The sequence below is a fragment of the Herpailurus yagouaroundi genome, unplaced genomic scaffold, assembly GCF_014898765.1.
Source record: "Herpailurus yagouaroundi ecotype Mexico unplaced genomic scaffold, PumYag 160, whole genome shotgun sequence".
NCBI classification, from domain to species: Eukaryota; Metazoa; Chordata; class Mammalia; order Carnivora; family Felidae; genus Herpailurus; species Herpailurus yagouaroundi.
Genome location: NW_024412401.1, coordinates 24,022,567 through 24,048,962, shown reverse-complemented (window position 1 = coordinate 24,048,962; position 26,396 = coordinate 24,022,567). Strand labels below are relative to the sequence as shown.

Here is a 26,396-nt window from a genome sequence, read left to right as displayed (position 1 = left end):
ATTCATAAAGATGGAATGTTAGAAACATCCCTTTAAAATCAGCAGTGAGGTAAAGGTCCTGGCCTGCACAGTAAAGCTGAAAAATAAGTTAAGGTAGAAGGATTGAAATGGAAGACATAAAATCACTCTTCTTTATAGGTATGATTGCCTACATAGAAACCCAAAAGAATATACGGTCAAATTATTAGAAAAATAATAAGGGTTTTTGGAAGGTGGCTGGATACAAAAAAATCAGAATACAAAAATGAATTGCATTTTTATATACTAAGAACACTTATAATATGTAAGCATTTGCAGTGCAATAAGATTAGATATATAGGAATGAACAAACAAAAGGAGGAAAATACAGAGCATTATTGAAAAACTAGTATTAAAGATCACCTAAATAAATGGAAATGTATACCATGTTCATGAATGGCCTCTCTTTCTCCCTCTCCCAAATCTCCAAGGCATTCTTCTTTTTTGGATGTAGTCTACAGCATATTCCTTTCTTAGGATACCACACCCTGATTACTTTGAATTAGAGTTATTTGTGTTCTTCTGCTAGTACCTCCTAATGCACTTGGAATGGGGGGAGCGGAGAATGGCTACTGTGTTGACCTAAATATCACATGTTGGGCATGCAGTTGGTGCTCATAAATTTTCATTGGTTGAACAAATTACCCAATGATTGTTCATCTAAATAAATAGGGAGGGTGTCGTTGGCAAAAGGAATGGCATCAGCAAAGGCATAGAGGTGGGACTGTACATGGAGTGACCAGATAATAATGCAGAGAACAGTCTGGCCAGAACAAATGAACAGTCTGTGTTGAAGGGGAGGAAGGGAAGTACCCTGGGGACCTGGATGGGGCCAGATTAGAAGGGCCTTGAATGCCAGGATGAGAAGTGTGAACTGTATTCTAGAGCTGAAATTTTTCATGCTGGGGAGGGACAAGTATAAAATGGGATTTATGGAAAGACTTAAAGGTCAGAGCTCAAAGGTCTCCTAGGGATGACCCATTTAACCACTTGTTTTTCTCAAGCTCTGGGTGCTTTTAAAAGGCTCTATCCAGGGGCACCTGGGTGGCTCAGTTGGTTAAGCATCCAACTCCCACTCAGGTCATGATCTTGTGGCTTGTGAGTTCAAGCCCCATGTCAGGCTCTGTGCTGACAGCTCAGAGCCTGGAGCCTGCTTTGGATTCTGTGTCTCCCTCTCTCTATGCCCCTTCCCCACTCACACTCTGTCTCTCTCTGTCTCTCAAAAATAAATAAACATTGAAAAAAGTTTTTTTTTTAAGATTCTATCCACTAAACAGACTCTATATTAATGTGTTTTTCAGATTTTTATTACTCGGTCTTTTTCAGAAATGTCTGTTTCTTTTTTTAATGTTTTATTTATTTATTTTTGAGAGAGACAGAGACAGAGAGGGTGAGCATGCTAGTGGGGGAGGGGCAGAGAGAGAGAATCCCCAAAGGGAAAGAATCCCCAGCAGGCTCCGCACTTGTCATCACAGAGCCCGACATGGGACTCAAACCCACAAACCATGAGATCATGACCTGAGCCAAAATCAAGAGTCAGATGCTTAACTAACTGAGCCACGCACCCCCAGAACTAAATTTCTAACTCAGTGAACTACTGAGTATAAGTAGGTACTAACAACTGATTTAAAAAAATAAGTTGGTATGATGTGTTGGAGTGTTACCTGGGTGGGGAGGGTGGACCTGGTTTAGAAAGATAGGATGATCAGAGAAGGTCTTTCTGGGGAGGCAACATTTGAGCAGAGAGCCACCTGAAACTCTAGAAGTGGGGTATTCGGGCAGAGTGAATAGCAAGTACAAAGGCCCTGGGGTGGAAATGGGTTTGGTGTGGGCTCTGGCTTTGGTGTGTTTGAGACACAAACTGGTACAGTGTCACAGGGGCAAGAGCAATGGGAGGTAAAGTCAGAGAGGGGAGCAGCATTAGGACTGTGAAGGCCTTGGAGGACAGGGCAGGAGTCTGCCTATTCTGAGTCCAGTGAGAAGCCACTGGAGAGTTGAAACCCACTTGTCCTGTACAGCCTGATCCTGGGTAAAATGTGTGATTCCTTTTGGCCTTTTTGAAATATCGTAAATAGCCCAAGGACACATGTTAATTGCTTTTATCACAGATCTTAGGAATCCAAGCACAACAGGAGGTGGAAGCCACTAATCAGAGCTCACACCTGAGTGTCACAACACAGACTCTGATTCCATGGGTCAGAAGTGGAGCTGGGGAATTTGTGTTCCAACAAGCTCCAGAGTTGCCAGATAAAACACAGAATGCCCAGTTAAACTTGAATTTCTCTCTCTTTCTTTCTTTTTTTAGAGAGAGAGAGGGAGAAAGAGCGAGCGCGTGTGCACCCTTGCACGAGTGGGGGAGGGGCAGAGGGAGAGAGAGAATCTCAAGCAGGCTATGTGCCCAGTGCAGAACCCCACCCAGGCCTCGATCTCATGACCTGAGCTGAAATCAAGAGTCAGCTGCTTAACTGACTGAGCCACCAGGGGCCCCCAAACTTGAATTTCAAATAAACACCGAATAACTTTTTTTTGCTTATTTTTTTCTTTTTGATTAAACTTTTTTGTTTTGAGATCATTGTAGATTCCACATGCAGTTTTAAGAATAACATAGAGATTCTGTGAACCCTTTACCCAGTTTCCCCCAAAGGTAACATCTTGCAAGACTAGAGTACAATATCAAAACCAAGATATTGACATAGGTACAGTCTAGATACAGAACATTGCCACCACCACAAAGATCCCTACTGTTGCTCTAGCCACTTCCCTCCACCCCCACTCTCTCTATAACCCCTGACAACCACTAATCTGTTCTCTGATTTCTTTTTTTTTTTTTTTAATGTTTATTTATTTTTGAGAGAGAAAGAGTGTGAGCAGGCGAGGGGCAGAGAAGAGAGGGAGACACAGAATCCAAAGTAGGGTCCAGGCTCCAAGCTGTCAGCACAGAGCCCAACGCAGGGCTCGAACTCACGAATGATGAGATCATGGCCTGAGCCGAAATCAGAAGTTCATGTTCTCTGTTTCTATCCTTGGGCCATTTTATGTATGTATGTATGTATGTATGTATGTATGTATGTATTTATTTACAATATGAAATTTATTCTCAAATTGGTTTCCATACAACACCCAGTGCTCATCCCAACAGGTGCCCTCCTCAATGCCCATCACCCACCCTCTCCTCCCTCCCACCCCCCATCAACCCTCAGTTTATTCTCAGTTTTTAAGTCTCTTATGGTTTGACTCCCTCCCTAACTTTTTTTTTTCTTCCTTCCCCTCCCCATGGTCTTCTGTTAAGTTTCTCAGGATCCACATAAGAGTGAAAACATACGGTATCTGTCTTTCTCTGTATGGCTTATTTCACTTAGCATAACACTCTCCAGTTCCATCCACGTTGCTACAAAAGGCCATATTTCACTCTTTCTCATTGCCAAGTAGTATTCCATTGTGTATATATACCACAATTTCTTTATCCATTCATCAGTTGATGGACATTTAGGCTCTTTCCACAATTTGGCTATTGTTGAGAGTGCTGCTATAAACATTGGGGTACAAGTGCCCCTATGCATCAGCACTCCTGTATCCCTTGGGTAAATTCCTAGCAGTGCTATTGCCGGGTCATAGGGTAGGTCTATTTTTAATTTTTTGAGGAACCTCCACACTGCTTTCCAGAGTGGCTGCACCAATTTGCATTCCCACCAACAGTGCAAGAGGGTTCCCGTTTCTCCACATCCTCTCCAGCATCTATAGTCTCCTGATTTGTTCATTTTGGCCACTCTGACTGACGTGAGGTGATATCTGAGTGTGGTTTTGATTTGTATTTCCCTGATGAGGAGCGACGTAGAGCATCTTTTCATGTGCCTGTTGGCCATCCGGATGTCTTCTTTAGAGAAGTGTCTATTCGTGTTTTCTGTATCCTTGGGCCATTTTAAGAATGTCACATAGATGGAACCATACAGTATGTAACCTTTTGGGCTTAGCTTTGGTCACTCAGAGTAATTTCCTGGAAATCCATCCAGGTTGTTGCATGGATCAATTGCTCACTCTTTTCCATTGCTGAGTAATGTTCTGTGGTGTGGGTGCACGCCATTTGTTTAACCAGACACCCATTGAAAGCCACCGAGATTGTTTCCAATTTGGGGCTTTAGGCATATATAGATTTCTGTATGAAGTCTCCGTTTCTCCGGGTAAATGCCCACGAGTGCAGTCGCTAGGTCCTCAAGTAGCTTTACATGTTTGGGTTTGTAAGAAACTGCCAAGGTATTTTTTAGTACAAATGAAACATTGCACAGAGCATACTTATCCTGAAAACTTTTTTGTCATTTATCTGAAATTTAAATATCCCTGGGCATCCTGTATTTTTATGCATCGATTCTGACATCCATACTCCCAGGTGATGCTGACGCTGCTGGTTTATAAACTACATTTTCAGTCGCTAGTCTCTAATCTAGTTCTTTTTGTAATTATGAAAGAATTTCAAACACAAGAGTAGATAAAAACAATAGTATGACTCTTCTTACCCAGATTCTAGAATTTTAAAGACTTTGCTCATCTTGCTTCGTCCATGTTTTTTTTTCCCCCCTGAGGTATTTTAAACCAAATCCTAGACATTTTGTCATTTTACCCCTATAAATTCCAGCATGCAATTCTAAAACCTAGAGACATTTTCTGACATAAGTGCAGGGCCAGGATTGCAGCATTGATAATATCTTCTGTGCATATTCCCAGTGCATGTGGATACGTCCCTGATTGCCTTATAAATGCCTCTTTGCGTTTGGTTGCTTTGAATCAGGGTCCAGAAAGATCCACGCATTGCATTCGGTTGATGTTTTCTTAGGTAACCACAGGCAGCCTGCTCGAGTAGGACCAGAGGAGATTGGGAGAGGACACGCATGCTGGGCCTTTGATGCAGCACTTCCAGACAGACAGGCCTGTAGGGCCCTTTTTCACGTGGTGACCAAGGACGGTGCTTATGCCAATCTCTTCCTTAACTCCTTCTGTAGGAAGTATTGCCCCATTGTACAGATGAGGATGCCGAGGCTCAGGGAGATGACTTCCCCAAGGACCCTGAACCCTGAGGGTAAGGACTGGAATGTGGCCCAGACCTGGATGTGGCCACAGGGCCCTGTTCTTGCTTAATTCGTCTGTGTGCTGCTTCTCAGCTTGGGCTCTGGTTTATATGGGCTGCTGGTCAGATACCAGGAATGACATCCCAGTCAGGCACAGAAAGGTGTCAGTAAACTAGAGCCATGAGAAGGAACAGAGGTACAAACTAGCTAATTATTTAATGGAGTGTATACAGGAGCATAAGTATCGGAAGGTGCCTGACCTCGCCACAGCGTCCTAGAATGTATTCTCAGATGGACTAGGCAGCCCCAGGTACTGGGTGATTCTGCAGGCAGGCTCCTTCCTCTCACTGTGACCCAGGACAAGACTGTTTGGAGAGAGACTCTGGCAGCCTGGGCAACAAGGGCTGTGCTCAGGGAACACGAAGGTGTGGAGACAGGCCCGCCCAGAGCCTGGGGACAGGCCAGGTTGGGCTCCTGAGCCTGGGGCCTGGCCTGCATCAAAGCCACCCCTGGGGGTGTGCAGGGTGGACTTTGCCATGAGGTGTGGTAGGTGGGGAGAACTGAAAACAAGGGCAGGCAGAACCCTGGGGATGGGCCCTGGGAGTGGACCAGATCAGAGGAGTCAGACTGACACTGTGGTGCCCGGGAGAAGGGGAGGAGCGCCTCTCTGCTGTGCCAGTAGAGGCCCCACTGATTCTCAAGCTTGTGTCTGACCCTGTCACTCCCCTGCTCGGTCCCCTCCCAGAGCTCCCCATTGCCTGCAGACGAATCCTGCCTTCCTCATCAGGCTTCTGTCTCTGTCCCAGCCAACATGTTGAACCTCCAACCTTCCGTGGAACACATTTGTTCCCTCCACACTCAGATTCTCTTTCTTGAAATGTAGGGGGTGGGCTAGTATGACATGTTGCTTCCTGTTTTGTTTGTTTTGTTTTGTTTTTGAAAGTCTCTTCAGTTCCAGGGAGGTCCTCAGTGAGAGTCGTGCCCAATGCCAATGATAACTACAGGGAGAGGGGGGCAAACGGCAGAGCAGGGAGCGAGAGGAAAGATTCCCAGTTCTCAGGGCTCTGCTGCAGACTGGCTCCGTGGCTCTTAGCACATGACTGTCAACCTCTCTGCTCCCCGACTGCTGCACCTTAAATGGTGATTTTCCCCGGGGTGGTTGGGAGCTAAATCAAATAAGGTGAGCGAAGCACGAAGCATGGGCCTGGCACATAAATGGCCCCCTAAATTATGGTTTCTAAAGAACAACATTTACAGCCCTATTCCTTACAGGCATGAGAATGTGCTCGTTCAAGTTCACTCATTGGAATACGATCTAGGCATCACTTTATTCACGGAGGGCACCCTGGCTCAGTCACCCATCAGTTGTGCAGGGAGAGATGGGAGTCCCCTGTGGAACAGTTGGGACTCACACTGAGCACATCCTTGGGCCCCTGAAGCATTTTGAGTGACAGTTTTTACTGTCACTGTAATCGCTGTAATCACTGGGTCACTGTGATTAGCTCTGACAAACTTACGCTGGTGAATTTACTGAGAGCCTACCATGTACCAGGCACTGTCTTAAAGTGCTTTACTTGTATGAGCTCATGTAATCACTCGCACCCTGCGAAGTCCTACTGTTGCCATTTTGTAGATGAGGAAACTGAGGCACAGACAGCTGAGGTCTCTTGCCCAGGGTCACACGGTTGTTAAGTGCCGTAGCAGGGACTCAAACGCAGGAAGCCTGAGTCAGCGTGCCTGCCTAACCTCTTCTACACTATGCAGCCTACCTCCACCTGTACTCGTGCCTACCACCCCTGCCTCCCATGTCCACCCTGGGCTATTGGAAGGGTTCCTGGAGGTCGTGACACTGTTGTGGGAATGGCCGCACCCTGTTGAGTGCTGGGTGTTGTGGGGACGGCCGCACCGCTGTCCCATCCCAGCAGCTGAGGTCTGCCTGCCCCAGTGTCCTCCACCTGCCTAGCTCAGCCTTCCGGGTCCCACAGTTCCATCCACTCAGGGCAGCCCCACCGAGACTTGGAAGTGGCATCTCTCCGGGCTGAGCAGCCAGCTTCTGCACCCAAGCCAGGGTTCCCTGCAGTCTGCGAGGAGGGCGGGTGTACCTCCCCTGATTTAGAGCTGCGTCCCCCATAAATCAGAGGCCTGGCCCTGGCTGACTGCTGGACTAGTGGACTGAAAGGCAGAAGTGGCCTCCTGATTCTAAATGTCCCTGTCATGACAGGGCTTTTAGCAGCTCGGTCAATAGCCCATCAGGCTGGCTAATAATGTCCATTAATGTCAGACCTCAGCATAAAACCCTGTTAGGCAGAGCAACCTGCTGGCCCCAGGGGAGAATGAGCCATCCCTTGTTCTCTGAGAAGGAAGAGAAGTTGTCTGGGGCTGGGGTCTCTGCTTTGGGAGGCCTGGGAGGAGCGCTGCCCCATCTGAGCCATGCCTGGCCCCCCAAGCACCTCCTGAGTCTGAGGCTCAGCTGAGCCTCCACCCACAGTGGTCTGAATGGAGCTCCTGGGCAGCTTGCCTCCTGTCAGCCAAGGCCAGCCTGACGATCAGCTCTTCCCAGAAACCTTCAGGACAAAATTGTGGCAGGGCTCTGGGCCAGAGAGCAACTGGGTGTGCCATAACGAAAGACCGAGCACTGTTCATGCCCTTTGACCCAGGAAATGAGCTAAGAGAAGGAAAGGCTGTGTGCATAAGTGGGGCAGGACACTGACTCAAAGAGGGCTGAGAGCCCTCAAGCACAGCAAGTACAGCACAGATACACCTGGGAGCCAGAGCCCTGGGCTGCAGCCCACTCTGCCCTCCACATTCTCTGTGACCCTGAGCAAGTCCCTCCAGTTTGGGGCCAGCGAGAGAGCTGTAATCCATTAGTGATGCCTGCCATGGGGGCAGGTAAGAGAGTTCGAAGGGTTTTTACTGGTCCTGGTCTTTGAGAGCCCTTCAAGATCTGCAGTTTTAGGGGTGCCTGGGTGGCTCAGTTGGTTGAGCGTCTGACTCTTGATCCTGGCTCAGGTGGTGATCTCATGATTTGTGAGTTTGAGCCCCACATTGGGCTTCTCCCTTAACAGCACTGATCCTGCTTGGAATTCTATCTCCCTCTCTCTCTGCCCCTCACCTGCTTCTCGCTCTTTCTCTCTCAAAATAAATAAATAAACTTAAAAAAAAAAAAAGATTTGCAGTTTTATAACACATTTTTGGCCGATCCTGGAAGGACCCATCTTTTCAGAAAGTTTAGAGTTTTGTGTTAACAAATGTCTTTCGTTTATTGCAAAATCCACACTGTTTTATAGAAAGTTTGCAAAAATTTAAAAAAAGAAACACAGATGATAAAACTACCATTTATCCCACTGTCTACAAATAACCATGAATAACATTTTGGTGCCTTTCCTTCCAGTCTTTTTTCCCTCATTTTTTATACACACGTGGGTATGCATACACACATGTATACACATAATAACAGCTCCTCTTTTTTAAGCACTTACTCTAGGGCACCACTGTTCGGCTTTTCACGCACAATATTTCATTTTACCCTCATAACAGCCCTGTAAGGAAGAGATTATTATTCACATTTTACACATGAGGAAAAAGGAGCTTGCAAAATTTGAGCAGGTGCAGGACACGATCAGATTTTAATTTTTGAAAGCTCACCGACAACAGCGGGCAGAGTGGCCTGGAGGCGAGGCAAGAGGTCGCTGGCCGGAGCGGTGGTCCTGTCAAGACCTGGGCAGGGCCTATAGGGTCACGTTCTCCCTCCAGGACACTGGCCCCAGGAGCAGGGGGCGTGCACCCCTCTTCTTGTTGAGAAGCCCAAATGGAACTCACACATCACTAACAAATGACACATGTCCAAGTTCTTTGCTTTTCTCTGTCTGAATGTATATATGAGGGTATAATTTTCTTTTCCTAACCATTCGAGGATACATTACCTATACCTTTGACCTTTACCCCTAAATACTTGAGTGTTTCCTGAAAGTACAAATATTCTCTTATATAACCATATCACGTTATCAACGTCACAAAGTTTAACATTGTAACAATACTTTAATCTACCTTTCATGTTCCAATTTATCAAATAATGTCCTGTATAGAGTTCCCCCTCCAGTATGGGATCCAGTCAAGGGTGAGGTGTCTAATACCCTTTCCCGAGAGGTAAGAGCTGAATTGGGCAGAGTATGTCTGAAGGGGAGCCCAGGACCACTACCTCTGTTTGCACAACTACTAAGATGCATGCATAAAGCCTCCATGAGCCAGGGTCTCAGTGTCTGTGTTTGCTAGTTTGCCAGAGTGACCCAGAAGCCCTGTGTCTTTTCCCATAGCAGCTGCAGTCTTACTAAGCCAGGTCCGAGATGCTTCTGCATCTTTGCTGGATCTCAACTCGGCAGGGTCTCAGTGGTTTCTACAGAGTTGGGGAAGTGAGGTTAGGAGAGGCGGTGGGTGTTCCTTGAGCCCACTGTGTTCTTGAAAGACCTTTTGTAAAGATCCTGAGAGCATTGATCCTGCGGGGTCAAATAGTACATCCTGTGCTCCCCAGCCCCTCGCATGGGGCCTGTCCCTACATATGTCATGTAGATTTGCTGAATGAATGGATGTAGGCCATTTTTCTTCTCAGCTGTCTCTACCTCGGGAACGGAAAACTGGACTGCAGAGCATTCTGGTGGGGGCGGGGGTGGTGTTTCGGCATCTGAAGTTGGATGGTGGATGTGGACCAAGCCTGCTTTGGCAGGCAGAGGGCCTGGGGCCTGTTCTGCCGAGCTGTGCGATGTGATGTGTGACATATATGATGTGTGACATGAGTGTGCCGGTCGCTGCCAGCTCCAGGTTTCTTTTTTTTTTTTTTTTTTAATTTTTTTTTTCAACGTTTATTTATTTTTGTGACAGAGAGAGACAGAGCATGAACGGGGGAGGGGCAGAGAGAGAGGGAGACACAGAATCGGAAACAGGCTCCAGGCTCTGAGCCATCAGCCCAGAAACAGGCTCCAGGCTCTGAGCCATCAGCCCAGAGCCTGACGCGGGGCTCGAACTCACGGACCGCGAGATCGTGACCTGGCTGAAGTCGGACGCTTAACCGACTGCGCCACCCAGGCGCCCCTAACTCCAGGTTTCTATAACTGAACCGACACGCTTGTGCCATGGCCCAGGAAACCCAGGTCCGTGTGCGGGTCAAGAAGTCTCAGCTTGGGACCTGTGTCCCCCCAGTGCCCAGATAGCAATTCTCAGCAGGCAAAGTGGAAAGGGAAGAAAATGCTCTTTTTTTTTTCTCTTTATTTGAAGTATAATTCACATTCCATAAAATTCACCTTTTTTTTTAAGTTTATTTATTTATTTTGAGAGAGAGCGCACCTGTGTGTGCACAAGCAGGAAAGGGCCAGAGAGAAAGGGAGAGCGAGAATCCCAAACAGGCTCCACGCTGTCAGCACAGAGCCCAACACAGGGCTCAGTGTTCAGTCTCACAAACTGTGAGATCATGACCTGAGCTGTAACCAAGAGTCAGATGCTCAATTGACCAAGCCACCCAGGCATTCCTCACCATTTTAAAATGTACAGTTCAGGGGCACCTGGGTGGCTCAGTCAGTTAAGCACCTGATTTCGGCTCAGGTCATGATCTCACGGTTCATGAGTTCGAGTCCCTGTCAGCACAGAGCCTGCTTCAGATCCTTGTCCCTTTCTCTCTCTCTCTCTGCCCCTGCCCCGCTTGTGCTCTGTCTCTCTCTCTCTCTCAAAAATAAATAAACATTAAAAAAATTTTTTTAATAAAATAAAGTATACAATTCAGGAGCACCTCAGTGGCTCATTTGTTGGGCGTTGGACTCTTGATTTTGGCTCAGGTCAGGATCCCAGGGTCATAGGATTGAGCCCTGCATCAGGCTTTCTGAGCACAGAGTCTGCTTAAGATTCTCTCTCTCTCCCATGGGGCGCCTGGGTGGCGCAGTCGGTTAAGCGGCCGACTTCAGCCAGGTCACGATCTCGCGGTCCGTGAGTTCGAGCCCCGCGTCGGGCTCTGGGCTGATGGCTCAGAGCCTGGAGCCTGTTTCCGATTCTGTGTCTCCCTCTCTCTCTGCCCCTCCCCCGTTCATGCTGTGTCTCTCTCTGTCCCAAAAATAAATAAACGTTGAAAAAAAAAATTAAAAAAAAAAAAAAGATTCTCTCTCTCTCCCTCTGCCCCTCTCTCCCACTCATGCATTCTCTCTCTCTCTCTCTCTCTCTCTAAATAAACAAACAAATAAATGAATAGGAAATTGAAGTATCAATAATAAAATACAAATTTAAAAAAATAAAAAAAATAAGATGTATGATTCAGTGGGGTTGTAAGGTAGTCACATGTTGTGCAAACATCACCACTGTCTGATTTCATAACAATTTCATCACCTCACAAAGAAACTCCACACCCCTTAGCAGTCACTCCTTATTGCCCCCCCACACACACACACACCCCGGGTCCTGGGCAACCACTAATCTGCTCTCAGTCTCTATGGATTTACCTGCTCTGGATTTTTCAGGGTTCTGAATACTGGGCACCAGAAGATGTATCAATGTGCTCTAACGATGAAACCACATCTGGTCCATCATTTATGTGGAATCATGCAAAGTGTGACTTTTTACGTCTGACTTCTTTCCCTCAGCATGTTTCCAGGGTTCATCCATGTTTCAGTGTGTGTCAGTTCTACATTCCCTCTTTGGCTGAAGTAATACTCCATTGTATGATATACTACATTTTGCATAGCCATTCATCCATTGATTGACATTTGGGTTGTTTCCACCTTTTGGCTATTATGAATAATGCTGCTACAAACATCGGTGTTCAGGTTCTTCGTAGGCTTGTGTTTTCATTTTTCATGGGGATATACCTAGGAGTGGAATCGCTAGGTCACATGGTAACTCTATGTCTAACCCTTTAAGGAACTGCCAGACTGTTTTCCAAAGTGGCTGCCCCATTTTTTCATTCCCATCAGCAGTGTGTGAAGGGAAATATCCTTTTACTGAACACCTACTACGTGCTAGGCACTGTGCTAGACCCTTTCCACACCTCATCTATGATACTCAACACGAACCTTATGAACATACTGAGGACAGCGCTGAAGCTCAGACAAGTGATGTGACTCCCCCAGCATCACACAGAGAATAGTGGTGGTGCCTAGATTCACACTCCGTTCTGTCCCTTACATTTTCCAGTCTACTCAGTGATTGCTGACTGCCCGACTGACTGCTTAAGTGGAATTAGTCCCCTCTTCTCTCCAACACTCCTGGGCACTGTTTTGCAGACAGGAAAGTTGGACCCCCACTACCCAAAGGTCTGCGGGCACAAAGGGAACGTCTTAGACATCAAGTGGAATCCTTTTAATGATTTTGAGATCGCCTCCTGTTCTGAAGATACCACAGTGAGTATCAGCACATAAGGCGGTTCCCTTTCCCAAAATGAGTGGGATTGGGGCACAGGGAGATGGAATAGTGTCTGTACTTGGCTCTGATGCTCCTGACCCGCTGATCCTTCATGAGGTGAGGTCACTGTGTGGGGAGGGGCTTAGTGAGATTGAGTGGGAGAAGTTCTGGGCTCTGGGACTTGGAGCACCACACCTTTAGGCCTCCTATCTGGGACTTAGTTCCCCCCACTTATAGAATGGACATAATAGCCCCCAAGCAGCTAATGAAGATCCACAGAGACTCCTATTCCAGTGGAAAAGCCCATCTTTTGGGGGAACTATAAAATGCTTTAAGGAGCATTTTTTATTGCAGTCAGAAAATATTGTGACACTTAATCTCACAGACAGTGGGGAGGGGAGCTTTAAAAGGATAAGAATGGAATCCTTAGATGAATATGGGCACCACAACTTTCCCAAAAGCTTTAGCCCCACCAACTTTTTTGAGCCCCTGTTCTGGATCAGGGTCATAATCCCTGCTACCCACAATGTTCAGTGTTACTTATTGATAATTTCTTCTGTTCCCACTTCAAAAATGCCGTGAGTGTGGCTTAAAACAAAAGACACAGATATGATCAGATGATTAAAATAAGGATGAAGGGCACAGTGACAGTTTATTTTGTGCCCATTGTGTTCCTGACTCTCAACTACACGTTACCATTTCAATCTGGCTTCCTGGCAGCCCCACGAGGTAAGATTTTTTTTTTTTTTTAATGGAGAAACTGAGGATCTAAGAGGTGAAGCAGTTTGTCCAAAGTCACACAGTCTGAGCAAGGCTTCAGGCTGAGGCTTGATTCTAGAGCCCAGTATGTTTTCACTGAGTTATGCCACTTCCCTAAGTGGCAGCAGCCACAGATGGAGGAAGTGAGGAAATAATACTCAGAATTTGGTTTTGAAGGGTTGCAAGCGTAGAGTTCCAGGTTTAACTCAGAGCTGCCTGGCAGTCAAGGCAAAAAGGGAAATAGAATGTATTGCAGAAGCCTTTACTGTCTGATTAAAAGGAAACAGACCAGTTCGTCAGGAGAAGCAAGTGGAAAATTCTCAGAAGACTTGTGCCAGTCGCATATAGGGGTTGCCGAGGAGCGTAAAGGACAGTATCTGCCAGGATGGTTTCACTGAAGGGGCAGTCAGGCCCTGTGAGAATTGGCTTTGCCTCCAATGGTGGGATGTTGAATATCTGACTCTGTCCCCTGACTCTGACTCTGAGTCCTGAAATACTTGCCTTTTCAGGCCTGCTTTGAAGACTCCCTACAAGATCTTCATGAAATTCCTAGCTCTTCTCATCTCCTGCCACCAGTTCCTTCCCAGATGCCCCCGGGGGCAGGAAGAGTACACACAAGTATCAGGGATGGCAGTGCCTAACCTCAGGCCCTCCCATGTAGAGTGTTCAGCTGTCTCCTTCCTGTCCCCACCCTGTGGGGCAGGGATGACCCTGTAGCTCTGAGGAGTCTGGGGGGTGGTCTCTGCCCCTCCCACACAGGTCTGCCCGAAGTCCGTCCTCCAGCAGGGGCCAGTTCTGTGCAGTAATAGGATTCACCCAACTCGTCGTCTAGAGCACCTGGCACTCACCTCATGGGGCTGCCTTCCTGGTTTTAAATCCAGATGACCAGGAAATAAATATTTGTCGAATCGAAAACAAAGTCTACCTGAAAACCCTGGGTATCTCTGAGGGAAAACGGACATACAATCACATAGGGGCCTGAGAACCCCAAAGGACAACAAAGAATATCAGGTTACTGGCCATCCCCTCCGTAACTGGGAGCTTTCTACCAAGGAAGCGCCTTCCATCCTCAACAACACTGCTCTGGAAGGAGGCCCCAGCCCCTCCTCCCAGGCCCTTACTGTGGAATACAGGCTGTGACCCCCTGCAGCCTGGCCTTCTGACCCTTCATTTTTCCTCTTCCAGGCCATCCAAGGGGGGCACTCCAAAGGAAAGAGCTTCTCCCTACCCTATCCTGCTCCAGAGACTGCACTGGCTCCCTAGTGCCCTGACAATATAGCACAAACTCCTCCTCCTGGCATTTGAGCCTTCCTCCTAGCCTACACCTTTGGGACAAGGAAGGGGTAGACCAGTGTACTCTGAGAGATAGTGTAGGCTGGGAGTCGGATTTGCTCTGACATCAGCCTGGGAGTCAGGCCTATGGCCCACCCAGCTCCCCACAACTCAGGTCATTAGGATGGCAAGGATTACCAAGAGGGAGATCTGGAGGTCTGGGCTCAGCTCTGGCAATGTCAGCCCCTGTTTGGGCTGGAAGACCTTGGCAAAGCCTCTGTCCCTCTAAGGGTTCCCTGCCCCTCCACTGAGTGAGAGATGGATACAGAGAGCGCTCCCCTGGCCCTGCTGCTGGGCACTGCCAGCTCTGTGGCTTAGGGTGGCTGGGGTGCCACGGTGACCCTGGCTAACAACATTCCCCCACCGGCTGTGTCTCCCCTGAAAGATTAAGATCTGGGACATCCCCACGCAGCTGCTGACGAAGAACCTCACAGTCTTCAGGAAGGAGCTGATGGGCCATGCCCGCAGGGTGGGCCTGGTGGAGTGGCACCCCACGGCCGCCAACATCCTCTTCAGCTCTGGCTATGACTACAAGGTGGGTCCATGCACTCAGTTTCTGGGGCCACCCTACCAGATGACCAAACTGGGCAGCTTGAGACAACAGAACTTTATTTTTACATTGTTCTGGAGACCAGAAATCTGAAATCAAGGCATCAGGAGGGCCACGCTCTGTCCTAAGATCTTAGCGAAGAATCCTCCCATGCCTCTTGGGACTTCTGGCGGCTCCACACATTCCTTGGCCTGGAGCTGTATCACTTCAACCTGCCTCCAGCTTTACATGGCCTTCTCTGTGTTTCTGTGTGTCCTTTGCTCTTCTTATAATGACACCAGTCATTGGTTGTAGGGCCCATGCTAATCCGGTATGACCTTATCATAATTGATTACATCTGCAAAGATCCTGTTTCCTAATAAGGTCACATTCTGAGGCTCCAGGTGGACCTGAATTTGGGGTTGGGTGGGGGGGGGAGTACACTGTTCAACCCATTAATCTGCTCGGAGGGGATGGGTTGGGCTGAGCCCTGGCCAGAGAAGCTTCCCATTGCCCCGTTGAGAGCCAAGCTGGAAGTCTGTGGGCCTGTGGATTGGGAAAATTCACAGGATAGGAGCTCTAGATTCTATTCCAACTAAGTTTCTGCCTTGCAGTATGAACTGGGAAAGTCCCTTGCCTTCTCTAGGCCTCAGTTTCTCTATCTGTACACAAATGGAGTTGGTGTGACCATAGCCATGGCTTTTAAACTCATCCCTTCACGACATGGGGCTTCACAGAGGCACTTTGGGGGCTTCTGTGATGAAGAAAGGGTGGGATAGGAGTGGCTGGCAGGGCCTCTTCCCTTCTTGTTTTCTTTAAATTTTTTTAATGTTTATTTTTATTTTTGAGACAGAGAGACAGAGAGCAAGCAGGGGAGGGGCAGAGAGAGAGGGAGACACAGAATCCGAAGCAGGCTCCGGGCCCTGAGCTGTCAGCACAGTGCCTGATGCGGGGCTCAAGCCCACGAACCACGGAGATCATGACCTGAGCCGAAGTCGGACAGTTAACTGACTGAGCCACCCAGGCGCCCCAGGGTCTCTTCCCTCCTGATCAGAAGTGCTCTTTTTTCTGTTTATGTAGGGTGAGTGTGCAGGGCGCTGCGATGATTGTGCACATTATTCTGCACACAGCTCCAGGGGGTGCAATTCATACCATGGGCTATGAGAATGGATTGCCCTGGAGCTGTGCAGTGCACAACCTATGCAGCTAAACATGGCAGTCCTGTTTATCTGTGTGAGGTGGAAACTGCTACTAATAACTGTTTGAAACCCCCTGGTCTAGCTCATCCCCTACGGTCCTCCAGCCATGGATGTTTGTTGCTCCAAAGCAGATGGTGTTTTCTTTTCACCACCAGACAGCCTGACTCCCGGCTTCCCCTTTTGCCACGTGGCAGCTTCAGCGGGCAGATCCATCCTCCCACCCAAGGCTTCTTGGCCAGACTGCCATCTGTGTCTTCCCTCCTGGGGATACCATGTTTCACTGCAGCCTGGCGGGCTTGCGACTGTGGGAGCCAGGGGCGGGGCAACACTGTGCTCAGAGCCAGCTCATTGCCATACAGGTGATGGTCTGGAACCTGGACACAACGGACTCTGTAATCAATAACCCCGTGAGGACAATTTGCTGCCACCAAGACGTGATCCTTTCCATGTCCTTCAACCCCAGTGGCAGCCTGCTGGCCACCACCTGTAAAGACCGCAAGATTCGGATTCTCGACCCCCGGGCAGGGACCGTCCTCCAGGTGTGTGCTGGGTTGGGATCGGGCTTGGGGACAGAGGAGCAAGGAGTGGTGAGGGGCTGGGGGAGGCTTCAGAGAACAGGGTGGTAATGCCATCAGCATTCTGGCCAAGCCTTCACATGTGCTATAGCTTCTGTCCCCCCGGCTGGGAGGTAGCGGATGTCACCCCCAATCTTCAGATGAAAGAACTGAGGCTGAAGAGAGGTAAGGTGACGTGGCCACACTGAAAGCTGAGCTTTGACCCTGGTCTAACTCCAGAGCTTGTCAATGTGCCTTAGCTCTGTCGAGAGGCATGACACGACTGTCTGTCCACTGTGTGACCTTAGGCAGGCACTTCCCATTCTCTGGGCCACTGTTTCCTTATCTACAACAATGGACCATTAGTCCTTCCTCTTGGAGGACTGCATGAGATAATCCAGATGACAGTGCCCGCCCAGCCCCATGCCTTGCATACAGTGATAGAGTGCTCAGTCAACTTTCAGAAAGAGCATGGAGCTGAGCAGAAGTTTGCCTCTATCCTGGCTCAGAAAAAAGAACTCTCACCAAAAATAACAGGAGAGACTCAATGTGGATGGGGTGGGAGTGGGGGGGGGTCTCTGGAAGGCTTCCTGGAGGTGGTCCCTCTGGAAAGATTCTCTAAGAGCTGGAGTGAACAAGGAAGGCATTCCAGGTCCTGCCACAGCACAAGCAAAGGCAGGGAAGCCAGAGACCCCAGCTGCTTGCTGCCCGGGAGTCCCTGACTGTACATACTGTCCAGGAAGCCAGCTACAAGGGGCACCGGGCCAACAAAGTGCTGTTTCTGGGGAACCTGAAGAAGCTGCTGTCCACAGGCACATCCCGGTGGAACCACCGTCAGATGGCCGTGTGGGACCAGGTGAGTCTCCTGTGTGAGCCCGCACCCTGCCCCTCACCATCACCCTTCAGCTGAGTGCTGGCTTCATTCATTCATTCATTCATTCATTCCCTTGCTCATTTCTCAAGCACTTACTTAGCACAGCCTGCCTGGTGTGAAGGACCCAGGGATGAATAACAGGGAGATGCCAGCAGCTGGTGGGGCGAGCCCAGACCTTGTGCATCTTCTCGTTCAAGGAGACAGTGGCCGTGGTGTAAGGGGTGGAGGGAGGTGGCCACTTCTGGAACCAGGACAGGGCAGGGGCTGGGGGGAGAGAAAGGAGATGACCTTCTGGGCAGAGGAAACAGCTGGAGCAAGGGCTTGGAAGGAAACACCAAGGCATGTGGGCAGAAGGAGCAGCTGAGGGGGATGAGGGTGAGGGCCAGGCCAAGCAGTATTGATTGGAAGGATCACTTGGCTAGAGTTTCAAAGACTAGACAAATCACTTTCTCTCTCTACATCTCCATCATCTTTCACAACAAATCATAAAACAAGCAGGGGAGGGCTGGTGTGTGATCAGGCATGTGAGAAGCGATCTGTGAAAGGCAAAATGCCGGCAAAAGAAAAGGGGTGGTCTCCCTCCCTCTCTCTCTCTCTCTCTCTCTCTCTCTCTCTCTCGCGCGCACACACACACACACACACACACACACACACACACACACACATACACACACACATCCAGAGCCCCTTGACAGGGATTCTCATCTCCATCCTCCCCAGGAGCGACCCACAGGCCTTTCTGACTTCCCTTCCCTTACAGGACAACCTCTCCGTGCCTCTCTCAGAGGAGGACCTGGATGGCTCCTCGGGTGTGCTGTTTCCCTTCTACGACACAGACACCAGCATGCTCTACGTGGTGGGGAAGGTCAGCCTGTCTTGGGAGGGAGGTGGCTGCCTGCACCGCTGAGGCAGGAAGCAGAACTACCCCAGCGCGGCCCTGCCCGTAGCCAGACAGCAGCCTGGCGCCCTCAGCCTGCAGGGCAGGGATAGGGACAGGCGGGAGGTACCGCACACATCTGGCCCTCTGGTGAGCACAGCACCTGGCCCACCTTCCTGGCTCTCTAGGAACACCTAGGGCCATGGCTTTGGTCAGACACCCCAAGCTTGTCCCTCTTCAGCTCTGGATCCAGATGACGAGGGACCAGTTGGTGTTCCTCAATAAGGGCATCTTCAAATTTGGGGTGGAGCAGGTCTTCATTAGGTAGGACCATCACTTGGCATCCCAGCTCCTACCCGCCAATGCCAGGAGCAGCCTCCACCCTCCCCAGTTATTATGACAACAACCACCAGAAGTGCCCCAGGGCACCAAGACCCGCCTGATGGCCTCAGCGCCTGCCACTTCTGACCTTTTTGTGAGGCTGGCAGTGAGATTCCTGCCTGTGCTCCCCCACCGAGCTTCTGCCTTGGAGGCGCATGGGTGGGCTTTGCATCATGGTTGGGGGGATGGGATGTCACAATGAGGCCCCCCAGTGCCTTGGCGATAGTCCCCTGGTGTTTTCTTGTGTGAAGAGGCTTTGCCAGCTCACCGCTGCGTGGCGACAGGGGTCAGGAGCGGGCCGGTGGGAACTGGCTCTGAGCGCACCCTCCTGCTCCTCAGGGAGATGGAAACATCCGCTACTATGAAGTGAGTGCCGACAAACCTCACCTGAACTACCTGACGGAATACCGCTCCTACAACCCCCAGAAGGGGATTGGTGAGTGTGGTGTGGCGCACTGAGGCCACGTGGGACCTGGGGAGACAGGAACGAGTCAGAGGAGGGGCCTGCCCTGGAGGGGCCCACATCTGGGAGGGGAGATGATAGATCAACACTGACTCTACGGGAGGCCTGATGGAGGTGTACAGGAGGTCCTCCGGGAATGTGCAGCGGGAAGTCAAGGAGGGCTTCTCAGAGGAGGCAATACTTGAGGAGTCAAAGGGAGAACAGAGCACAGCATGGGGAGAGCATGAAGGTGTTGTAGGCCGAGGTAGAACAGTTACAACAGTAGCCAGGATGTAAGAGAGACTGACCTAGGAGAGCCCCTACTTTTTAAGTGTGTTTGCAAAAAGACAAAACAAGATGCGACTATATGTGGGCTATAAGAAACCCACTTCAACATGAAGACACAGATTGAGTGCAGAGGGAAGGAGAAAGAGACCACGCTAACACTAATCAGAAAACGGGGGTAGAGCTCTGTTCAGAGCAGCTGGGGCCAAGCTGTGGGGGTGGTCACGGAGGGCCTTGAGCAGAGCATGCTTCCTATAAAAGCCAAGCTAAAATCACCGCGAAGTCCTTGAAGGTGAGGACAGAGTCTCATTTCCCTAGCACCGTGTAGGTATTCGTTCATGAACTGTTTGTAGAGGGAACGGTGGCGGGAGGAGGGTACTCTCTGCTCACGTCCGGGTGTGCGACCTGGCTTTGCCACTCACACCGGGGCCCCTGTGACCGCAGCCCAGCCAGAACCTCTTAGCCCTCCTTGACCATCTGCCCGCAGGTGTCATGCCAAAGAGAGGTCTCGACGTGTCCTCCTGCGAGATCTTCCGCTTCTATAAGCTGATTACAACCAAAAACCTCATCGAGCCTGTATCCATGATTGTACCCCGGCGGGTAAGGGTGGTGGCAGCCATCTGTGAGGGAGGCAGGAACCCCTCCTGGAGAGAACAGGCCCCGGACCTGGAGCCTGGAGCCCAGGCCCCTGGGGCAACAGCAGGGAGGCTGAGGGCCACTCCTCAAGGGGAAGGCCTTCCTCATTGTCAGTGCAGTGTTGCTGCCTAAGCCTCGCCCTATCTCTGCTCTTGAGTTGCTGTGTGACCTTGGCCATGCCCCTTTGCTCTCTGGGCCTTGGTTTCCTCAACTCACAGGTGGGGAAAGCCCGGACCCCAGCTCCCTAAGGGCCCTCCCGTCTGGGCAGCCCCTTTGCCATCCCAGCCCTCACTGTCCTGGCTTCTCCTGCAGTCGGAGTCTTACCAAGAGGACATCTACCCACCCACGGCAGGAACCCAGCCCTCTCTGTCGGCCCAGGAGTGGCTCTGTGGGATGAATAAAGGTGAGGGAGGCTGAGAAGAGGCCCGGCGCAAACGTGCGGGGAAATAGAGTGTCTAGTGGCTGAGCTCAGCTAGAGTGTCTAGCTGAGCGGGGTCTGGCCTCTAGTTGTGTTCGCCCGTAACCCTGGACAGGTGGGCCTCGACAGTTGGTCCCCAGGGACTAGGATGGTCTGAGAAGGGAGGCGTTGCCCCAAGTGGCTCAGGAAACTCTTCCAAATCAAGGAATTTTGTTCCATGGAAAACTTCTTGAAACTCCAGGCTGTGCAGAGTGACTGGAGAGTCTCAGCCGGATGCCCCTGCCTTTCCTCCCATCCACATGGGTGCATTGCTCTTCGACCTGAGAGACCCTCTGGGCAGCAGCTGCCCCACCCCACCTCAGGCCCTCCTTCCCTGTGCTGACACCCTCCCTGTTCTCTCCACCTGAGGGCCAGCCCAGGGGAGGCTGTGTGTGGTCCCTAGCCCTGCCCCAGCAGCTGCCTGTATGACTGGGACGTCCCTGTCCTTCTGCCTCTCTGCTTTGGGCAACACTTGCTCTGCTGCTCTCTGGGCCTGTTGCCTCCTCTGTGACTGTGATACCTGCCTCCCCTGCTTCTCAGGGCTGCTGGGAGGATTCATGAACTGGTAGACGGCAGAGCACAATGCGTGTGGGACTGTGCCCACAGAGCAAGGGCAGAGCTTCACTGGAGGCACCCACGGTGTTTAGGGGCAGCTCCAGGGTGTGCACTGTGCTGCTCCTACAAACCGGGCATCACCTAGATGATCACACGTGTGCGTGTGTGTGTGTGTGTGCTCTCCTGGTGCCCTGGTGTGCAGGCTGGTGTCTGCGTGTGGCCAGAGCTCCATTTCCATCACGTGACTGTGCGTGTCTGCGTGTGGCAGCATCTGCTCATGGACACTCAGTCCTCATGCAGCCCTTTGCTTCCCTCCCAGGGCCAGTCCTGGTGTCCCTAAGGCCAGGCTCCGAGCAGCTGAGCTCCCAGCCACCGCTCCCAGAGAGACCCCCCTCCCTCAACCGGACAAAACAGTTGGTTTTAGAAGATGGCCAGAGGCCCTTCTCCCTGCCGGAGGGGAAGATGCCAAGGAGGGCAGCAGAACACAGGCTGGAAGAGAAGAAAACCCGGCTCACAAACGGCTTTGACGTCTTCGAGTGTCCCCCACCAAAGACAGAGAACGAGGTGTGAACGAGGGGTGGGGGCTGTGCTTGGAAGTGGGGGAGAAAATGAGGGGTGAGAAAAACAACCAGCTGTGTGCCCTGGCCTGGCCACTTAACTCACTTTGTTAATTCATTCAGCAGACAGGCAGTGAGCGCCATCTGTATGCCAAGATGGTGGGTTTGCATATAGATGATGGTGGAAGACCATCTGTGAAATGCAGAGGGTTTGATCTGGCATCAAAGTCCTTTCCAGTTCTGACACTAGGATTTTCTGTGCTTTCGGAGTCAACTTGTGTTAAGTGCCTACCGTGTGCTGGGTCCTGCAGTAGGCACTGTGGTATATAACCTCCCTGAATTCTCTCCAGAGCCCTGGAAGTCAGTAGGTAGTGGGTGAAAACACAGGGACTGGCATCTCACAGTGGAATTCTGATCCTGGCTCTGCTAAGTACTGACTGTAGGACCTCAGACCCAGGGGCCGAGTCTCTCTTAGCCTCAGTCCCCACAGTGGTACAATGGAGTGCTGACACCCCCCTTGGAGGGGTGTCATGAGCATCCAGTGGCATCCGGAGATCCTTAGGTGGGGGACACCCAACGTCCAGTTGCATTCTATACAGCGCAGCAACTATGTTAATGCCGAACTTAGTTTTCTGGCCCCCTAGTTCCTAGAGGAGGAAATTGAAGCTCAGGGAGGGTAAGTAACTTGCCTGAGGCCACCGATTTTAGCAGTGGTGAAAAGTCCAATCTCCAGACTTCGGGGCCAAGTATCCTTTTCTCTGTGCCACAGGGGGTCTAAGGATGCAAAAAAAAAAAAAAAAAAGTCTGAAAGATCAAGTCTTTTAAAGTTTCATTTCTTGGGTAAAGACAAGGTTTTTAAAATTTTTTTTTAATGTTTATTTATTTTTGAGAGAGAGAAAGAAACAGAGTGTGAGCCGGGGAAGGGCCGAGACAGAGGAAGACACAGAATCCAAAGCAGGCTCCAGGCTCTGAGCCGTCAGCACAGAGCCCGACGTGGGGCTTAAACCCACAAACTGTGGATCATGACCACAAACATGTGGATCGAACGCTTAACTGACTGAGCCACCCAGGGACCCCAGACAAGGTTTTATAAAAGATCTGTGCAATGGTTGCTCCCTCAGGCCTCAGCCGTGGTAATCACCTCCATCTTTCTGAGTGAAAAGGGAGCAACATTTTGTCCTTCCTGCTGGTGTTCTGGCCCCTCCCATCCTGGGGCACCGAGTGACATTTCTCTCTGTGCTGTACTTTCCCAGCTGCTGCAGATGTTTTATCGGCAACAGGAGGAGATCCGGAGGCTCCGGGAGCTGGTGACCCAGCGCGAGGTCCAGGCCAAACAGTTGGAACTGGAGATCAAAAACTTGCGGATGGGCTCGGAGAGGTTCTGAGCGGAGATGTCTGCCCTCCTCGCCCTCAGGGACACCACTCGGCTCCATGGGGAGGTCCAGAACCAAACCACAAGTCCCCCAACAACAACCACTATTTCTATATTTTTTACCAGAAAATGAAACTCTCGGTCGCTGGAAGATTCTAGTGGGAGGGACGTGGTGCCGTTTTTCTATTTGCCTTCTCAAAACAACACTGTCTGAATCGACTCTTTGTAGACGATATCTTGCCTTCTGGTTAATTCTGTTTTTAAGGGTCCACGATGAGCTGTAACTTCTCAAGGGAAAGAACATTGTGCAAAGTTAGAGCTGGAAGGCCCTAGGAGATTTTCAAACTGGGGTCCATAGAACGAGAGGAAGGCTAGGCAGGAGGGCTGTGCTCCCCCCCACCCCGTTCCAACCACACAGCTCCCCTTCTCTCTGATTTATATATTGGCTTCTATGGAATACATAATTCTGCTTCTGAAAAAACATTTAGAAGTTTGAAAAACTGTGATCTGGCCCAACTTCCTCATTTTACAGGTGGGGAAACTGAGGCCCAGAGAGAGGCAAGTGATCAGCGTCTGCAGAGGGTTCATGGCAGGGCTGGGTCAAGCTTCTGGTCTGTTGGGTGGGTCTTTCTGCTGCTTCTAGTCTGAAGCAGCCCTCAGCCCACAGGGCAGAAATCCATCTGTTCTGGCCTCTTCTGTGCCCCTGACTCGCTCTGTACCTCTTTCAAGCTACTCCCTCTCTGGTCTCAATTTCTCCATCTGAACTAGGGGACCCTGGCATGTGCTGCCCTCTACAGGATCTGCCTCCTGAGACAAGAAACCTTGGTCTTGACCTGAGGAAAACTACCTATATAAGGTGATGATCTGGGTCTGCTATAGGAACTCACAAGACCTTGGTGAAAGGGCAGAGGGAGTTTAACCTCTGGGAAATAAGTCAAGGTTTGGCCCAGTTCTAGAACACGGATAGGAGACCAAAACCGTCCTCTCTTGAACCAGAATCAGCCAAATGTGGGCAGACGCTATCCCTCGTGTGGGGAAGCAGACATCAGGGTGGTGCCTATGACCACTGACTGCCACCACCAAAGCCCTCAGGTCCCAGAGCCTGCCTGCTCCAGGAGGGTACAGGCAGGCTTCAGTCCAAGAGGTAGGAAGCCCCAACACTTGGCAGGATGCCAGCAGAGTCTCTGGCCACCCACTCATGCGGGCTTCTGGAGAGGGATGACTGCATTAGGCAAGGAAGTAGGGCCAAATGGCCTTGAAGTCCCCTGCCAGCCTGAGAGTTTTTATGTGTCCCTCCTTTGTGAACCTGTGTTCTGAGCCTGTTCTCTAAGGTTCTTTCTCGGTGGTCAGTACAGCAGCCCAGCTAGAGATGGGGAACGTTGGAAGTCAAATGCCACCCCCCCCCCCAACCTTACCGAGCAGGTGCAGATGATGGGTTTTGCCCACTGGACAAGGTGATCGTGGAGCTAAGATGGGGACTGCAGGAGCCCACCTGGCCTGGTAGGTTTCAACCCACGCTGTACATTAGGGTCCTCTTGAGAGTGTTCGAGAAATACAGATGCCCCGTCCCAGCCCTAGACCAGCTGAAGCTGAATCTCCAGAGCAGGACCTGGCTTTGTGTATGTTTTTAGAAGTTCCCAGGTGATTCTGCAATACTCTGAGGCTGGAGACCCACTGCGTTAGCCCATCTGTACCTATGTGTGGTACAGAGGGGGACAAGGAGCACCAGATAGGCTCCGGGACTCCAACCCCACCCTCTAAGTCCGGGTTGGAAGCATCATCCCACATCTCTCTGGGCCCCCCAGCTGCAACTCGATGAGGTTTCTGTGCCCGAGTGCCCCCTCCCCTAGCCATGGCTTGGTCCCCTTGCCCGACTGCACGCCCCAGATGCCCACGTTCCCTATCTTGTTTACTCGGTCACTGGGGCTCGCCGAAGGCCAAATCCCAGGCACTGCCAGGGAAGCAGAGCTCCACTGGATGGGGTTGCCTCTCCCACCTCATTTGTGGCCAGCACTTCACAGTTTACAAAGCCCTCCCACCTCCACTCACTGGCACATCTAACTCTAATTCTAACATGGGCCAGAATAATTCCCGTGGTCAGAATAATGATACTCTCCCCATGTCCTTGTCAGAGAATGAAGAAGCATCGTGCCCACAGGCACTGGCTGCAAAGAGCTGGAGGTGGGGCTGAGCCCGGGGAGGGACCCGAATGCCTCCTCTGCACATAACCTTCTCGAGCTCTCCCTACCCCTCAGGGACCCAGACCTCATGCTTAAAAACAATATGAAGGCATCCATGAACAAAACTGTTTTTGGGTTGTTTTGTTTTGTTTTGTTTTTACAACTAGGATTATTTAAATGAATTTAAGTGATTTCACAGCAAGGGAGAGGGATAAGTAATTTTTATCAAATATTTTTTTAAGCCATTTTTTTAAAATTGTGTTTTTGTTTATATTCTTGACTGATGAAGTAGAACTTGCCCAGCATCTGCAGGGTCGGGCCCTCACACTCAGGGCAAGTAGAATGTGCACTCATTTCTTTACTCCATACTCTGGGAGCCCCCTGTTGACTCAGGAACTTTCTGAGAACGAAGACAGCACTGGGAGATGAGCATTGAGGGCTACCCACCTTAGCTCTATGATAATTATTCTTCCTGATTGTATCATAGAGGGAAGAAGGAAGTCAAAAATAGATCTATGCTTTTAATATGAACCCGTGCCTGAAATAGTTTGATTGTTTTAATGTTGTTTCTGAAACTCCTTTTACCTTTGTAAAAAAAATTAAGAAATAAAAGCAAAAATAGATATGAAATCGTGCAATGGCAAGAATGTAACAAAATAATAAACAACATCTGCCTAAATATTTTAATACATGGAGCTTTCCTTTTCTTGATTGGTTCCACAAATACCAATTAAGTATCTCCTTGTTTGGGCCAGAGACCAGGCTGGGAAACAGATACAACAGGAAACGGACTTGGTCCCTGCCCTCTGAAGTTTTCAGTCATGGTTGGAGGAAAGGGAGGGCCAGGATAGGGAAAGTGTGGGCTGCTCTGGGAGGAGAAGCAAGGAAGGCTTCCTGGGGGAGGTGATATTTCGGCAGACCCCTGAAAGATAAATAGAAGCAAGCAGGGCAAAAG

The 26,396-nt window shown here is 50.2% G+C and overlaps 1 protein-coding gene across 1 annotated transcript in view; it reads left to right on the top strand.

The window, feature by feature from the left end:
* Positions 1–26,128, top strand: part of CORO2A (coronin 2A) — a 56,607-nt gene extending 30,479 nt beyond the window's left edge. Inside the window, exons 3-12 of the mRNA XM_040481792.1 lie at positions 12,335–12,451; positions 14,929–15,078; positions 16,631–16,810; positions 17,565–17,681; positions 18,460–18,564; positions 19,297–19,393; positions 20,172–20,284; positions 20,633–20,723; positions 21,652–21,896; positions 23,143–26,128. Coding sequence (XP_040337726.1) covers positions 12,335–12,451; positions 14,929–15,078; positions 16,631–16,810; positions 17,565–17,681; positions 18,460–18,564; positions 19,297–19,393; positions 20,172–20,284; positions 20,633–20,723; positions 21,652–21,896; positions 23,143–23,274 — 1,347 coding nt within the window. The 3' untranslated portion in view covers positions 23,275–26,128. The remainder of the gene's footprint in view (positions 1–12,334; positions 12,452–14,928; positions 15,079–16,630; positions 16,811–17,564; positions 17,682–18,459; positions 18,565–19,296; positions 19,394–20,171; positions 20,285–20,632; positions 20,724–21,651; positions 21,897–23,142) is intronic.
* Positions 26,129–26,396: the final 268 nt, after the last annotated feature.